This window comes from Arachis hypogaea, chromosome 18, assembly GCF_003086295.3.
Source record: "Arachis hypogaea cultivar Tifrunner chromosome 18, arahy.Tifrunner.gnm2.J5K5, whole genome shotgun sequence".
Classification (NCBI taxonomy): domain Eukaryota; kingdom Viridiplantae; phylum Streptophyta; class Magnoliopsida; order Fabales; family Fabaceae; genus Arachis; species Arachis hypogaea.
Genome location: NC_092053.1, coordinates 129,894,905 through 129,913,180, shown reverse-complemented (window position 1 = coordinate 129,913,180; position 18,276 = coordinate 129,894,905). Strand labels below are relative to the sequence as shown.

The window sequence follows — 18,276 nt, the reverse complement described above, 5'->3', positions numbered from 1 at the left end:
CACCTTTGCCTTATGCTTCAAATTCCAAGTTCCTATTTTGGATAATTTTATTTTGGTTTAATTACTCTATTGTTCTTTATAGTTTTTTCAAATTTGCAATTAGATTCCTAATTTTTTTTAATTAGATATTTACACTGTTTTTAATTTTGCAATTAAGTTTTTTTATGTTAAAAATATTAAAATTAACAAAATATTTCTCCTAAAATACATGTAGATAAAGATCTAATTAGGTTTTTAATTGTGAATATTTTTAATCTGTAGAAAAATATTCAGTTAACTTTAATATTTTTTATAATAGAAAGAACTTCATTATAAAATTAAAAATAGTATAAAGATTTAATTAAAAAAATTATAAAAATTTAATTATAAATTTGATAAAATTATAAGGGACTACAAAATAACTAAACATTGTTTTCATTTTATTTTGTTAGCTTATTGCCGGTAAATTACAATCTAAGATAGAAATTAGAAGAAATTCAAATCTAGTTAATGAATTTTGTTGTTGAGAGGAAGAAATAAACATACAAGTATAGAGATTAGGGTTACGTAACATTGTCTAGTTTTGTTTGTGGATTGGATGTAACAAAACTAGACATTTAGCTATTATATCAGTTGGTTTTATAATATTTTAAGATAAATTTAATTTTAATGTATTGACTGTATAAAATAATTTTATATGTATATTTAGTTATATAATATTATATTAATAAAAATAATTATTTTTTTATTTTGATTTCATGAATAATTATAAAAAAGATAAATATAATTAGACGTCTGTGTATTTTACGGATTAAAATTAAGCTCCTCTAATATACAATTGAACCTGTGTGGGAAAACATAGGGTAGCCCACTAATATACAATTGACCCTGTGTTGGCATATTAGGGTTTATGGTTGTTATTGATGGGCTGGGCTACCCTGGCCTGGGCCAATTTTGGAGCGGCTAAGGCCCATACAAGTATTTCTTGATAGATAAAAACTGAGAACAAGGTTTGTTTTTTGGTCAAAACAGAAATTAGTTTTCTATTTTTTAAATTTTGTAAAGGATAATAAAAATAAGAAATAGGAAAAAAAAAAAAAAAAAACCTTACCCCTTTCTTAAATACGTTCTTTTTACGAAATATTGAAAGCAAAAACCGCCAAGAATAAAAAATAGAGAAGATATTCACAAACCAAGCAAATATATTTCTAAGAGTAAAGTATTAAATTGATTTTCTACATTTAGGTTTAATTATATTTTAGATTTTAAAGTTTAAAATATTCTATTTGAATCTAAAAAAAATTTATTTAACTTTAATGTAGTCTGGCCATAAAGTCAATATTTAATAATTAACAAAACTCAGTTTTTAGATATAAAAAATTGGGCAATTTACGTTAGTAAATTGTTTGATCCCCAATATTACGCAAATACATTGTTTCCAAATTCAATACGCAAATGCGTTGTTTCACTATTTTATGTAAACCGCTACTGGCAGTAGCGGTTTACAGGTGTGCATAAACCGCTACAACCAGCCGCGGTTTATGTGTGTGAGTGTGTGAGTGTAAACCGCTACTGCCAGTAGCGGTTTACGTGTATGTGTGTGTGTGTGTGTAAACCGCTACTGCCAGTAGCGGTTTACGTGTGCTGCTTTGCCTATATAAACCGTGGTTGTAGCCGCAGATTATGCATTTAGATGGTTTGTGGAGTTTTTTAGAGAGAGAAAATTCTAGAGAGAGGTCAGAGCAAGTTGTGAGCGGGTCCGAGGTATCTCAGCGGCGACTTCTGGCCAGTTATCATGGCAGGCAGGACCCTGTACCGACTGAACGGTGTTGCGCATATTGCTGGCTCTATTGGGGACGAGGTTAGTTAACATTTATTTTTTTCTAGGCTTTGCATATGTTAGTCAGAAAATGGTAGGTTAGGTAGACGAATTAGAATTTATAGAATATTCCCTCTAGTTTGAAATTAGGCTTTGCATGCTAGGATGTTAGTTCACTGGTTAGGGAAAGGGATAGCTGACGTTAGTGAATTATTTTAGTTTGGTTAGGGTATTTGTATGATATGAAGTTTTAAATTTTAAAGCTTTATAGTATTTTAATATTTCTGGCTGTTATTTATTAAAGTATGTGTGTTGTTATTTTTCCTATCGTGACTAGGGAATTTTTTTATTTTTTATTTAGGAGAATTTGTTGATGGTTTAATATATTTGTATCCGGTTAGTTATGGCAAATTTTTTAAGGATAGGAGAATTTAATTGGACTCTGTATATCTTTCTTGTTCTGTGCAGCCCACTAGGTGTATATACAATGTGAGACGGCTACAGAATATGCCCTTGCATGATAGGATCATCCCGTATTTAGAGAGGGTTGGATTGTACCATTTAGCCAGGCTAAACAGCGAATGGTTCTGGTTGGATGAGCCACTGGTTAGTGCGTTCATTGAGAGGTGGCGTCCTGAGACGCATACGTTCCACCTGCCTTTCGGAGAATGCACAGTGACATTGCAGGACGTGGCATTTCAGCTAGGGCTGCCTGTGGATGGGGAGGCTGTGAGTGGTTGCCTTGGTGAGTTTGAGAAATACATGGAGGGTGGCCGACCAGCTTGGGAGTGGTTTGAGGACCTATTCGGTGAGCGGCCTCCACCGAATAAGGTCAAGCAGATGACAGTGCACTTTACATGGTTTCGCGATAGGTTTAGGGTGCTACCAGCAGATGCGAGCGAGGAGACTGTCCGCATCTACGCACGGGCCTACATCATGATGCTGTTATCAACTCAGTTATTTGGGGACAAGAGTGCGAACCGGGTACATATACGGTGGTTGCCATTTGTGGCAAACCTTGATGACATGGGGAGGTATAGCTGGGGGTCGGCCGCTCTGGCATGGTGACAAACCCCAATTTGAGGATTTATCTTATGATGATTTCAGGGGTTTTATCAATGATTCCACACACTTTCCATATGAAAATACAAGATTTTGTATTCCTTCCCTAGTTTTGCCTCATGAATGAAAACGTGCTTGTTTTGCACTAAAATAGATACATTTCTAATCTTCTCTTGATGCCATTCGATGCCGTGACTTGTGTGTTAAGTGGTTTCAGGATATAGAGTAGGAATGGACCGAAAGAGAGAAGGAAGACGGGTACAAAGGAAGGAAGCATGAGGATTAAGCTTTGAAGGTTTCCACATGGGCGCGTGCGCGCACCTGGCGCGCCCGCGCGGATAGGGCAACGTGAAGCCAAAGCCAAGAGCCAAGCCACGAGCCGGCTTGAGAAGCGGCTAAGCCAGGATCTTCATGGGCGCGCACGCGTACATCACGCCTCCGCGCACATTACAAGACGTCTCAACGGCGCGTGCGCGTACCTTGCGCGTGCGCGCCGATTTGCGAAAATGATTTTTTAATGAAGTCACGTGACTTAGGCGTGGAGGCAGTTAAGGATCCCACTTTTGGAGAAGCACCTTGGCGGGAAAAGCTTAAGAAGACCAAAGGAGCAAGGGTTAAGGGGACTTTTAGTTCATTTCTTCTAGATCTAGATATTTTCCCTTTTTTGGAGAGAAGAGAGAGTTAGTTACACTTTTTGGGAGAGGAAGAGGGAGATTCCAAGCTTCACTAGGGTTCATCCTCTTCTAATTTCTGAATTTTCAATGACTTTTTGGTGAGATCCACTACAATTCTCACTCCACTTTGTTCATGTCATAGATTTTCTTCTCCAATTTCAAGTAGTAGATACAATTGATCAATTCTCATAGATCTAGAATTCAACTTTGTAATTTTGGATTTCACCTCTATTTTGGATTTTCATTGCTAATCTTTGAGACTTGTTGTTAGATCCTTGTGTTGCAATACTTTCAATTTGACTTTTCTTCTCATTTTACTATGACTTTCCTTCTTGCTCATCACATGTTCGATAAAATGACAACACTAGCTATGGAGTAGAATTCACACACTTGGCGTAGGGTTTGGTCTTTGGAAGAAGTTGAATAGTGTATCAATAGTTGATTTGGAATTAGGGATTGCTAGTTGGCTTGGAGTGCACTAAAGCTAGATTCCCATAAGGTGAAGCTAGGACTTGTGACTCAAGTTGATTACTTTCATTTGACCTTCCTCTATACCTAGGGGATAACTAAATGGAGCAAGGCCTAATTGTTGTCAACATTGAGTGGACTATAAGGATAGGATTTCTAATGCCAACCCTAAGCCAAGTCTTTTGATAATTGATTGTTTGTCTCTCATTGTTTTACTAAAACTTCAAAGAATTCCAACAAAGCTTACTAAATCAATAAGATGCACACTTTGGCAATTCCAAGGGAGAACGACTCGGGAGACTAGTACTCTCGGATATAGATTGTAGATTTGTTTGATGAAGGATTTTGCGTCGGTTTAGACTATACTACGATTGATCATTTGATAATTTCTATACCGGCAAAAATCCTTTTGTCACATGGCTGTACCGATGCATGTGTTGGGTAACGAACAGAAATGTGACTAATCTTGCGGGCCCGCTCCAGTTGCTACAGCGTTGGATATTCTGGCGGTTTTCGTCTTTGAGGCCGGAAGGGTTTGAGGCTTTCTCTTTCCCGCTGGCATCCAGGTATGCGTTATGTTTTTTTACTTTTAACAAATTTCTTTGGCGTTTTTATGGTAGTTTGTGTCTCATATGACTTAAATTTAGGTGGTCTGCCTACTTACCTCCTAACGATGGAAAGGAGCAGAGAGTCATAAGGTATCGGCTTGCATTGGATCGATTGACCGCTCGTGATGTAAGTTTTATAGCAGTTAGAGTTTCATTTTTGGTTTGCTATCTAGCCGTGACTAGATATATACTTGTTGTTGTAATGTATGATGAGTTTTGAAATTTCAGATTGTATGGGAGCCCTACTCCGCACTTGATGTACTTGCCGTTGTCCATCCAGAGATACTTACAGAGGAGCATAGTCGCCTATGGCGAGCGGTGACCAGTTTGATATACTTTGCGGTCATCGAGTGGCATCAGGTTGACAGGGTTGTTCCACAGCTGGGTGGAGTATAGCATATCCCCGAGGACGCTTTGAACGTAGACTGGCTGCATGCTAAGGACGGGAGGGGAGGGGACAGGTGGTTCCCCCATTACTATCAGCTCTGGCATTTGCACTGGGGGAACCGACTTGATGCAGTCATTTCCATTGATCGAGTGGCAGATCCTGGCCCATCTGCTGATTACCTAGATTGGTGGTTCCGCGAGGCTCAGCGGTTCCTTAGTCCGGGGGCTGCATTCGCGGATCCCAGAGGCACCCAGATACCTCCAGAGGCGTTTCAGAGAGGATCCTCCCAGGTCCCACGCAGATCACAGCTACTTGATATGCCGGATAACCGTCGTGTGGAGAGACGCCGTCGTGTTGGTACTAGGGACACCGGGAGAGAGTGGCGATGGTTACATGATGTGATGCAGGAGGATGATGCAGGCGGAGAGGCTAGAGCTGAGGTCGATCACCGTGTTCGTAGGTCTAGTGCCAGACGCGGGAGAACAGCGGATCCTACACAGTTTGGTGGTGGAGTTAGTGGGACCGCAGCGAGTCAGGCTGGAGGGGGGACATTCACCAGCAGATCTTACTCTCCGATGCCAGAGCCCAGCTCTCACATGTATGCGCATCTTGAGACGCCGACGATGACTATGGATTTAGATGATCAGCTGGTGAGTCCACAGTTTTATGCAGATTTTGCTGATTTGATTAGGGATGATGCTGGCACGTCCAACGTGCAGTTTGGTGGCCAGTCTTACCAGTCGCAGATGCCCGAGGTGCATTTGGAGATCGCAGCTTACCAGCCACACATGACGGATATGCATTCCCAGCCAGCTGATTATCAGGGTGAGTATGTGGTAGATTTGAACGTGCCTGCAGGTAGCCCGTTGGATACGTGGTTCACCATGGGGGGAACCCCCCAGTCCGCGATTGGTCTAGACCATCCAGGTGATGACATTGGACAGCAGGCGGCCCGACCGACTCGAGTCAGGCGTCCCGCCCGATGTGGGACAGGATCTCATCTCCTTAGTGACTTTCATGATGCAGCTAGGGATGATCGCGATGATTAGCACCATGTGTTGTTGTTTTTCATTTCTCGTTATGTTGTTTATGTTCCGGTTATGGACTTTATGTGTATGCTCTTCGGATGACAGTTAGTTTGGCTAGTTATTACTTTATGTTTATGTCGATGCACTTTATGTTTATTCTCGTTGGATGACTTTAATTTTGGTTAGTTTCTACTTTATTTTAACGTTGATGGACTTTATTTTGATTCTCGTTGGATGAATTTTATTTTGGTTAGTTTTTACTTTATATTTAACGAAAGTACAGCTATAACGGAAATAAAGTACGATATATCTAGTAAACTGATAAATAACTACTTATATTAACATTAACATTTAGTCAAAGAATACTTAAAACTCATAACTGATACAAACAGACACACTTTTTATCACGAAGACTAATACAAACAAACTAAATCATGATAAATCTAGATGCCACTAGTAGAACCTCGCTGAGGGCAAACCCTTCGAGTATGACCGGGCTGCCTGCACAGGCCACACCTCTTAGGTCGGCTGGTGTCAGCTTCATCCATGTTGTTGCGGATTCGGGTGGAACGTGGTCGTCCTTCTCTTGCCCTTCTCATGCCCGGGTCGGGGATCACTGTCGGCCCGTCATATGGTGGCCAAATCCCCTCTGGAATACAAGGTGAAAAGGACATTTCATACACCTTAAAGACCTCAGACATGGTGTACACATCATCGACATAAGTGGCCCAATCTAGCCGTGACTGCGCACAGCATGCGAGGGCATGGCAACAGGGGTAGTGCAGCGCCTGGAAGTATCCACAATCGCAGGTGCGATCCCTAAGAGAAACCCGATAGCTACCCAAAGAAAATTTGTCGGTGGGCGTCGTCTCAGCCACTGTATAGTCAAGGTGATGTCTATCAAACACAATCACGGTGAAGCACCTCGAATCCTTCAGGTTACGCTCAATGGCCTTAACTACTGCCTGTGAAAACCGATGCTCGGACCCTAACTGTGCCTTTGCTGTCTGTCCCCTGACAACAAACAACTCTGCCAATCGGAGATATGTCGACTTAACCAGAGACGTCACCGGTAGGTTTCTTGTGCCCTTCAAGACAGAGTTCACACACTCAGAAATGTTGGTGGTCATGTGACCATATCTTCTCCCCCCATCCTTGTGCTGTGTCCACCTCTCATACTCCATTCTGTTTGCCCAGTCGCACATGGCCGGGTTCTCCGTCCTCATTATATCAAACCAATAGTCGAATTCTGCTTCTGTCTTCGCATACGCGGCATTCACCAGCCACCTCCTTGCATCCTGTCCCTTGAAAGTGAGGGCAAAATTTGCAGCGACATGCCGAATACAAAATGCCCGATAAGCATGTGGAGGTTGCCAACCACTATCGGGAGACTCTAGTGCAGCCTTGATGCCGTTGTGTCTATCGGATATCACGAGAATACCTTCCTGTGGAGTGACATGCCTTCTAAGGTTCGAAAGAAAGTACGACCAAGACTCTGCATTCTCCCCCTCCACGAGTGCAAACGCAACAGGCAAAATATTCGAGTTACCATCCTGAGCGATCGCCAACAACAATGTCCCGCCATACTTGCCATAGAGGTGTGTTCCATCGATGCTTACGAGCGGCTTACAGTGGCGGAATGCCTCAATACACGGAGGGAATGTCCAAAACATCTGATGAAAGTAGACTCTATCTTCATCAACTTGGTCACCCACCCTAACCGGGGACGTCTTTAGTAGAGCAACGGAACCTTCCATCGTGCATGAGACCCCAAGGATCCACCGAGGCAGATCAGCATATGACTCCTCCCAATCGCCATATATTTGCGCTACTGCCTTCTGCTTCACCAACCACACCTTCCGATAACTAGGCCGGAATCCATAAGTCGCCTCCGTTGCCTCTTGCAACACCTCGATCGACACCGACGCATCAGCTCGAACCAACGGATAGATTCTCGCACAAATGACATGATAATCAAGCTGCTTGTGGTCGCTTGATATCGATGTGGCCATACACGTGTGCGGACCGTTGTACCTCCTAACTTCCCATGTGCTCTTCCTTTTCCGCATGACTATTCGAATCAACCACGTGCACCCGTTACCAAACTCTTTGCATCTCCCTTGGTATTTCAGATTGTCGGACTCCATAACCTTGTACTCAACTCCACGCCGAATACTGTAATCTTTTACACTCAACATGGCTTCCTCTTTACTCTGGAAAGATTGGCCAATCTGAAATTCAGTCATAGGTGTCCCATCATGCATGCCCTGCCCATCGAATGTTGCATCTACATTCTGCTGTTGGCCGACGACTTCCAAGTTCAAAGAAGAGAGGTGGGGAGGGTACTTTTGTGTTGCAGAACCGGAACCTCCATGGGCTGAACGTCCACCTCTTGGAATATCATCATCACTATTCCCACCAATATCGACAGGCTCCTCATCTAAATCATCGCCAAACAGTGCATTCTCAACTCGATCCGGTCCGGCATCGCATTCAAAATCAGGAACAACATGACCAATATATGCATGAACAGCCCCAGCACGTTCGGGCTCCGCATTCGGAACGGCCACTGCTACCACAGGCATCGATGTTGATGCACCACCAGCTGGGGTCGACTGAGGATTAGGTGCCGATGCTCCAGAGCTATCCACACCATCTTCCAACTTCGCAAACAGCTCAGTTATCCTCACCTCCGGAAAACTACGCCTGCAGTGAAACAAGACCTGCAAGTCTTCATCCGACCCGATCACGAAGGTCTCATATCTCACACCAGTTGAGACAACGTCAATGGGAATCTTGTAAAATAATTTTTTTACCCACTTCGTCCCACACGTACCGAGCTTTCGTAATATGCTTTGCTTAATCTCCGCCAACGTATTCGACGATTGGATAAAAACACTAAGCGGTTCTCTATCTGTGAATTTTACACCATGCCTTTTGCTCTTTTGAATTTTTCCAGAGCAGTGAACCAGAGCCACAAAACTATCCTCCCCCTCCATTTGTGAATAACACTCTACCTCTCCACATTTGGCCCCTCTATGGTTTATATAGGCAGCCCCATTCAGCCCATCACACGTAAACCGCTACTGCCAACACACACACACACATACACGTAAACCGCTACTGGCAGTAGCGGTTTACACTCACACACACGCACGTAAACCGCTGCTGGCAGCAGCGGTTTACACTCACACACTCACACACATAAACCGCGGCTGGTTGTAGCGGTTTATGCACACCTGTAAACCGCTACCGCTACTGCCAGTAGCGGTTTACATAAAATAGTGAAACAATGCATTTGCGTATTGAATTTGGAAATAATGTATTTACGTAATATTGGGGGTCAAACAACTTATATAACCAAACTCTTCGGTTGCCGAAGAGAATTCCTTACAGTAGAGGTGACGATTGGCCTTGTCCTCGTCGTCATCGGCAAACTTTCTCGCAAAAAGTGAGTTCTCGACGATATGTTCTCTATGTGCTTGAACCAATGCCAGTGACTCGCGGTAATGCATCCGCTGTGCCTCTCAAGTTTGTATCTCTTATTTAGAGAAGGACATTAAGGTTTAGTGGAACGGTGACGTTAATTATTTAACATTAACTTTACAATAGGACTACATTGAAGCTAAATAAAAAAATTTTAAATTCAAATAGGACTCTAATAATGTCAATTTGTTTTTTGAGGAATTATTTATTCTTAGAAAAAATAATATTTATTTGGACAAAATGAAAAGCATTTATATTTCACATGCGTATATAATTGCAACACATACAATCTTTTTGAGAAATTGACAGTCCAAAATATTTTAATTAATAACATATCAAAGTTAACCTCTCGTAAAACTTGATTATTCCTAAAAAACCTTGATTATGAAATTACACAAAAACACCCAATGAATAATGTCAAAAACTAAAGAGAATACATCTTGGGAAAAATGTTATTTTGTTTTAAAGTTACTAACGACTCAATAATAGGCATTAACATATCTATCAAGTAGCTCTTTTTTATATATAAAATGGTGGCTTCTTCTTTTTTATATTCAAATCATAATTTAGTGGGAAGTTAAAATAGACACCAATTACCTCTTAATCTCTTTTATATACAGAAGATTATTAGATCAGTTTAAGTTCAAAAGCTATACATGTAGATAGGACTTCAGCAACAAAAGAATCTCCGCCTCACAAACATGATATTCATTCTTATTTCCTATTAATTCTTTTTAGCGAAAAGAAAAATTCGGATCCAAAATAAAGTACTTTGTTAAGGAGTAAAAGTAGCTGTCATTTAGAGATGAAAAAAAAAATTGAGTTGATCAAATAATTAATTTATCTGTTTAAATAATGTTAGAAATTTAAATTATATCTTGTATATTCAGCAAATCATTGATTAACGATAAATTTTTAAATAAAAATTAGATTCACGTATTTTGCTAGTGTTGCGGTTCAGTCTGGCTGGCCACATAGCTGACCCGACCCAAAATACAGTTTCATCCAATTCGAGCGGTCGGTCTACGAGGCATCACACGCCCGTACCGTGGTCCGGACACCTCTCCTTCTGTGAAGCTAGCTACCTCACAGTTGGAGTTGGAAAAGTTTCAGAAAGGTAGATCTGTCCTCGTGGGACCCACCTCTCTGACAAGATATAAAAGGAGATGGTCCTACCCCTTCTCAAGGTACGTCACTACAATCTTTTCACTCTTATCGTTACTTGCATATTTTTTTACTTGAGTGTCGGAGTGTCATTGCAAATGACACCCCCCACACCTCACAAAGAGTTCGAGAGATCGTCGGCTCGCGCCTCTCGCCTATAGATCCAGACTCAGATTGATCCCCATTTTCTCATCTGGAGCACCCTCCAACCCGTCCGGATTCCCGAGCCACCGAACAGCTAGATTAATTTTTTGTCTATAGAATTAAAAGATAAGATACAGTAAAAAAATAGAAAAAGAAAAATAGCTGTCATTTGAATTAATTTTATGTTGGTCGAATTTATGTTACGGTCTATTATGTGTCTTGGTGAATAGAGTACATGTGGCCCAGTACGACTGTTGAGTGTTGAGTGTTTAAAGTTTAAGCAATGCAAAATTCTTCTATTGTCAGAAATGAAATCAAATTCATGTATCTAAACTTGGAAACTTAATGTTGTGTTGAGTTGGAGCTGGTCAATTTATTATTAGAACCAAATCCACCTCATAATTGAGGGTTGAGGCCCCATCTATTCAACTACATCTAATTAATTAATTCATAAATAACCAAACAGCCATTCTTCCCTAAAAGTCATTAAGCATTAGTGTTGGTAATATTCCTTGTCAACTATAAAAAAGAACTACAATACTAGAAAGATAATAAAAAATAAATTTAAACGGTGTAAATTTATCTTATTTAATATTTATTAATTTTAATATTAATTAATTTTAATAATAATTAATAAATATTAAATAAGATCAATTTTAATTATTTTTTATAATTTTTTTATTATTAAATATTCTAAAAAAAAAGGTATTTGGTTTGTTTGCTTTTATTTATTTTTATCTACATCTTGGATCTATATAGATAAATAGAAATTATCTTTTAAATATATTGATTCAAGAATAAATTAAAAAATGACTATCACAAACAAAAAGAAACAAATTTTTTTTTTTTGCAAATAATAAAAGATATTAATTTCTATGCACTATAGTAGATAACAGTTTTTCCTGCCAGCCAACAAAATTATAGTAAAGTGAAAAATCATGAAGAACGGTCATTATAATGCAAAATTATCCTTCCTAATTTGGTACGTATTTACAATTGCAATACTAGTATTGGCTAAGATTGTGAGTAAATAGAAATTAATTATATAATGATATAAAACTAAAATTATGGATATGACTCATGAGCCTTCATTGGATATCTTTGACCAGTCATAAGTCATAATTATTAACCACCAAAGATTTGCCACTAAACCCCATCAATGGAGTTGTTGAATAGTCCTCATTATCATATTATCAAAACCCTCCACACATTTTTGCATGCTATCAATTAATAACTTTTAAAATGGACTAATGTAAGGTGTAATTATCATGTTCCATGGCTTAATCAAGTAAGAAGTTCTTAAACAATTTGGGTTGGTCGAGTGGTCAGTTCACTTGTCCGCTTAAGCAAGTATTGGGGATTCGAATTCTGCCTTGTGCATGCAGCAATCAATTAGCCAACGGCACACCTTTAAATAGAGCTTCGATCCGCGACGGATTAGTCCTTAACCTGTCGAATTGGGGAATACCGTGGGTAACAAAAAAAAAAAAACTAGGAGCGATTTCATAGTGAAAATTTTGTATAAGATTTTTTAATTTAGATTCAGTGTTGTTTATGTAACCAAATAAAAATAAATAAAAATGCATTGCAAATAGAATCTGTTTTTGAATGTTAGCTAATAGCTAGTCAGATACTTGCTCAAAATGTATATTTTTGAATATTTGATTAAGGTATTCTCAAACAGGTTATTTACAACACTAACTCTCTAAGTCTATTATCATTTTGAATAAATTTGAGGGAAAAATAATCAGCTAATAGGACTCTTATAATTTTCAACTTAACATATATTGAAAAATCAATAACTAAATCAATTATTTTTATAAAAAGATAAAATATATCTTTTATTTTTGAAAATTGTTAAAAGTTTTTAAAATATTCTTAAATTTTATTTTGTTTCAATTTACTTCAAAAGATTTTCATTTGCATCAAATATATTCTTGATGATTATTTTTTTCAAAAAACTTATGACCAATTCAGCAACAATTCTACAAGAACAATTATTAATACAAACAAACTATTTTTTGAAAATTTAACCATCAGAAATATATTTGATACAAATAAAAAAATGTTAGAATAAAATTAAAATAAAATAAAATTTAAAGATATTTTTAAAAGTTTTGACAAATTTTCAAAAACAAAAATATACTTTCCTTTTATAATATATATATATATAACTGATTTAATAGTCTAGTTTTATATATATTATTTTAAATTTTTATATAGCATTACAGGTTGAACACACTCAGCATATAATTGAGAGATCTTATTAAAATATAAATATTTAGAGGGTGGGGCATGTGTTCCACTTGGTGGGGGCATAGCATATTAATAGTAGGCAACAAAATGAGAAGGAAACTTGTCAGATTAAGTAAAGTGGAGAACTGTTCAACCCAATGGCTTCATTCAATAATTCACAAAACACTGCATGTGCCCCCTTCTTTGGAACCCAATTCATCAATTTTCAAATATAAACTTAACATATTTCCACTATAAATATTCATTGAGAAAAAAAAGATTGAGATAAAAAGAAGACGGAAATTGAATTAAACTGTGAATTCAATCCCATTTTATTGGATTTGTTTTAAGATTAATTCAGCTAAAGAAATTGTGTTGACAAAAAAAAACAAAAAAGGATGAGTGAACCCTTCTTAAAATAGAAAAAATGAACTTGAAATGACCCATGATAAAAACTTATTTTATAAAAATGAACTTGAAATGACCCATAGATATCTTTATTTAGAAGTTAGAACCAAAATAGAATGCAAAATGCAACACGGAATTGAATTAGTCATCACATGACAATAGAGGGTATAGGCAATTGTTAGCACAAAATCTTTGCGGCACCCACCAAATCTTTTTAAATCTGTAATTTCCTTTTTTTTTAAGTTTCCTTTTTGTGGATTCCCTTTACTCAATAGAAATATATGAACCACCAAACATTTCTTACCAAGATTTTTTTTTTATGAAGAGTAAAAAGTTTCCACAATATGCCTAAAGTTGTTTGTTTGATTATACTTGGCTTGAATGATGATATAAGGGGGGAATAAATATTACAAAGAATTTATTCATTAATAACATAGAGAGTACAAAGGGCATATATGAGTTGAGATCATTACACAATAACAAAGGTGTGTTACAAATGACTAAGTTCAAAAAAAAAAAAAGATGAAGCCTCAAAAAATAGGAGCTTGGTAAATAAAAAACAACCTTAAAGGTTGTCATGGCAGAACCTGAATAACTTGCTGCCATGGACCAAAGCCCCTCAAAGACAAAGGCTTCATCACATAACTGAACTTTGTGCAAAAGCAACCACACCAAAATGATATAACAGCACTACAGAAAGCAACATGCCCCTTGGACTAAAAGGGAGAACCAAATTTTCACATCAAGAACTTGAAAGGTTCAAGTATGTGAGATAATTTGGTAAATACCATTTGAAACAAACTTTGAACAAGGACTAAGGACACAAGCATGGTGGCAAAACCGATGTAAAAGCCATGTATATGGCTAAAAACATCAGGTGCCAGCACTTTGGAAGAAAGATGAACCTAAAAACTACCAGAAAACCAGGTTAACTATGTTCACAGAGATATCACAGCCATTTAAAAAGTGGCTATCCAATCTTTTTAGGATGCCAAAAAGATTTGAACAGGTTTGAAAACCTGCAAAAAATTTGAGGAAAAAGGACCAAATGACTGCTCTCTCTGGAAAAAGGGAAACCGGTACTGGATGGCGATGATGATGATGATGTTGATGATGATGATGTTGATGATGAAGGCCAAGACCCATAATTGATTGACCCAAAAACAGAACTGTGCAACACTAACTATAGAAGCTGTCTAAAAAAACCTTCCTGATTTAGATAGATTCGGAAACTTTCCACCGATTTCACAGCGGATATCAAGGCGTTTTGGATTTTGGTTCAACAGAGGATGTCACACCTCCAGAGATGTTCAACAAGCATGCCAACTGCACGGCCACTGATTGCACTGCAGTGCTGGATGTTCAGTCCGGTGAGGCTGTTGCCAAGCTTCCTCAACGCGGGCAAGCTCTTCTCTGATACTGAAGAGCAACATGACAGAGAAAGGATCTCCAGATTGAGCTGTTTGCCACGGGCAAGGGCAGCAACCCCGGCATCAGTGATGGCGCACTTGGAAACGTCGAGATCAGAGAGCAAGGGGCAATTGACTGCAATTGCCTTTAAGCTGGCATCAGTGATGTTTCGGCAGCCATCAAGGTTTAGCACCTCAAGAGTCCAGCCATGTGAATTGGCCAAGGAGATAACTACTATGTCAGTCAGATTCAGGCAACCGCTAAGGTTAACTTTAACCAAACCAGCCTCAGAGCTCTCAAGCAGTGGAAGAAACCCTGCGTCAGTTATTCCTGCCAGTCCACTCAATTCGACATGCTTAAGACGTGGGCAAAGCCTCCCAAGCACAGCAAGATTAGCATTTCCAAATCCAGGACAGTCACGGATTGATAGTGAGGTAATGGAGCAAGGAGATCCAGCTGGCAGTGCCAGATTCAGATCCTTAATTCCATAGCAGCTAACGACATTAAGAACCTTCAATTTTGCACCACAGTTAAAAAGGATACCAAAAAACCCAAATTGGGTAAACCTGTGGCACTCTTCCAATTGTAGGCTCTCGATCGATGGAGCGGCCTTGGTTAATGATACCAACCCGTTGTCCGACAGAAATGCACACTTGCTGAGACGGAAGTTCCTCACATTTGGACAACCCTTTCCAATAGCTACAATAGCAGCATCTGTTATACCTCGGCAGGATCCGATTGTGAGGGACGTAAGTTTCTGCAGCGCACGACCATTGGCCATAACCCAGAAACCCTTCTCGTTAACATTTGGAAGGCAATTGAGGACAAGATCTGTGACCGAAAATCCATAGTGCCCGATAACTGCCAGAGAGAGATCAGATAAAGCCAGCGACTCGAGCTTCACCTTTCTCAGAACAACGGAAGCAGAAGTTAACAGGCCAGCTATTCCCTGATCACCGACTCCGGTGCAATCCTTGATTGAGACCGACCTTAGATTGGCACACAACTTTCCCACAGCTTGTAGACCTTCATTGCCAATTTGAGGGCAAGACTCAATAGACAACTCGGTCAGATTTGGGCACTTCTTTGCGACTTCAATTAAAGCCTTGTCGGAAATTGCGGAGCACTTGCAAAGGTTAAGCTTCTCTAACTTTTGACACCCCTCAGCAACCTCGATCAAGCCTTCATCACTAACAGTAGAAACGTTCCACAGAGAGAAAGCCTTCAGAGAAGGGCATCCACGAGCAACTGCCTTGAGACCAAGATTAGTAACCCCACGATCTGAGTTGCTTCCACGGATTGAAAGTTTACCCAATCCACCACGATGTGATGTCCCCACAGCGATGGCAGCGAGTCTAACATCAGAAGCCTTCTTTCCTTCCAAGCTCCGGGAGAGGAATCCCCCATCTCCGAATTCCAGATCATCACCCTCCTTGTCACTAAGCTCCTTTTCATTTGAGTTGCTGCAAATCTCACTATTGGAGATGCTGCTTAGAAGCATAAGCCAGCGCTTTGACACGTTAGCGCAAGCGCTCCTAGCTTGGCCAGCAGGCAATCTCCTAAGAATCTCAAAGAGGCACTCATCTGGCAGGGCTTCAATAGATGTCTTCTGCTTCTGCTCAAACCAATCTCCATCGAGATCAAATGAAACGCTGATGCGAGACCTCTTAGGAAGAGGGTAGTAAAAGTCAACTGATCGACCGAGCGACAAGAAGATGTTAGCATCCTTTGGGTTCGCATATACTGACCCCCCAGTGCAAAAATCGTCACCACCTGAGAAATCACACAAACAAAATCAGAAAAGAAAAAAGATAACAAATTGTTTGCACATAAAATTCACCGTGTGGTATCTATTCTATGAACGAAAACATTGAACAAGCAACAGAAACAGAATAATCTTACGGACTTGTCAAGTCAACACCAGGGTCAAGTCAACTCTCAACAAAATTACCGATCACATGCAGACACAATAGTAATAGTAATAAGTAAAATAACACAAAGTAACACCTTCAGCTAAATAATTGCAAAAGGAAAACCCAAATTTCACCCAAGACCAAGAACAACTACTAACAAAATTGATGTTTAGGCATACAAAACGTAGTTCTGAAAATCTAACTCAAGGCTAAATCACCTAAGTATCTCAGAATAATCAGACTCTAAATTTATTCATTTCTTATCAGATCCACCAATAATTAACAAGAATTTTTCTCATCCAAAACACAATAAATCATCTTTACCAAACAACTATTAAAAAAAGTTATCATATGAGCCTGAGAAAGCGTGTACTAACAATCAAAGCCTCAATTTTCTTTTCATATACTAAAATATCCCCAAATAATAACCTAACATAAACATAGAAAAAAAACTAGAGATACCCATAAACGAAATCGAACCAGAAACGCTTTGAATCGAAGAAATTACCTGAAAAGCCAAAGACTTGAGACATGGGCACAGCTCAAAAAACCCCGAAAGGTAGTGAAATCTAAGCTGTTGACCGCAAAAGAACCCTCCAAAGAGAGCAAAAAAGACAACGAAGACGAAAGAGAAGGTAACTGCAAGTGAAACGGCGACGTTTTGCTGTTGGGGGCAAGGGTTCATGAGAGAGCAAGGAAGAGAATTGGGGAAAAAGAAGAACCCTATGAGATAGGGCAAAAAAAGAGAGAGAGAGAAAGTGAATGAAGAAAGAAAGAAGGGTTTGGGTGGTTGTGAAAATAAAAGAGGCGAGAAAGCTTTTATTGCTAAGTGGGAACAGATTTGATTTTCAGGTACATGAGTACATCACACAATACAATGAATTCAGACAAGTGCAATGTATCTGAGCATTCATTCAAAGTGCCCAATTTCTTTATTATTTTTAATGTTTTTTCTATTTTCTTTTGTTTTATTCTCTCCTCATTAGTCATCAGTCACCCCACCACCAAATCAAATACCAGAAACCAGCTACTGGTTTTATTCCATTTCCATTTTTGCGTTTTTCTTTTCTGAAATGGTTTTGTACCATTCAATGAATCATCATAACTAGTTGAGAATGAGATATTCAGATTTTTAAACAAAAACACCTTTGATTATTATTATTACAGTTTCGCTACACATCTTTAAGTTCTTTTACCACCAAATCTAACTTGCACCTAAAATTACGCACTTTATCTTCTTTCTTTTTTTTAATTCTCCTCTTTCTTTTATTAGCGCTATTGCTGCGTTTTATTTTTTTTATATTTTTTTCATTTGTTATCGTTATTTTTTTTTTATTTTATTCATCTTCAAAGAGTGAGTAAAAAAGAATTATAAAAAATATAATAAAAAATAAAAAATAATAAAAAAGAGAAAAAAATCATAAAAAGAAAAGATGAAAATTTTTGAATTGTATAAAATTTATTAAAAAAATAATACCATAATTTTTTAA

General features: G+C 38.7%; 1 protein-coding gene across 1 annotated transcript; it reads right to left on the bottom strand.

Annotated features, from left to right (window-relative positions):
- Window positions 1–13,868: 13,868 nt before the first annotated feature.
- On the bottom strand, window positions 13,869–18,026 carry LOC112770853 (EIN3-binding F-box protein 1). Its single transcript, XM_025815294.3, has 2 exons — window positions 17,295–18,026; window positions 13,869–16,646 (listed from the first exon to the last, which is right to left on the bottom strand). Exons 1-2 carry the CDS (start codon window positions 17,317–17,319, stop codon window positions 14,743–14,745), a joined length of 1,929 nt encoding a protein of 642 aa, XP_025671079.1. The 5' UTR covers window positions 17,320–18,026; the 3' UTR covers window positions 13,869–14,742.
- Window positions 18,027–18,276: the final 250 nt, after the last annotated feature.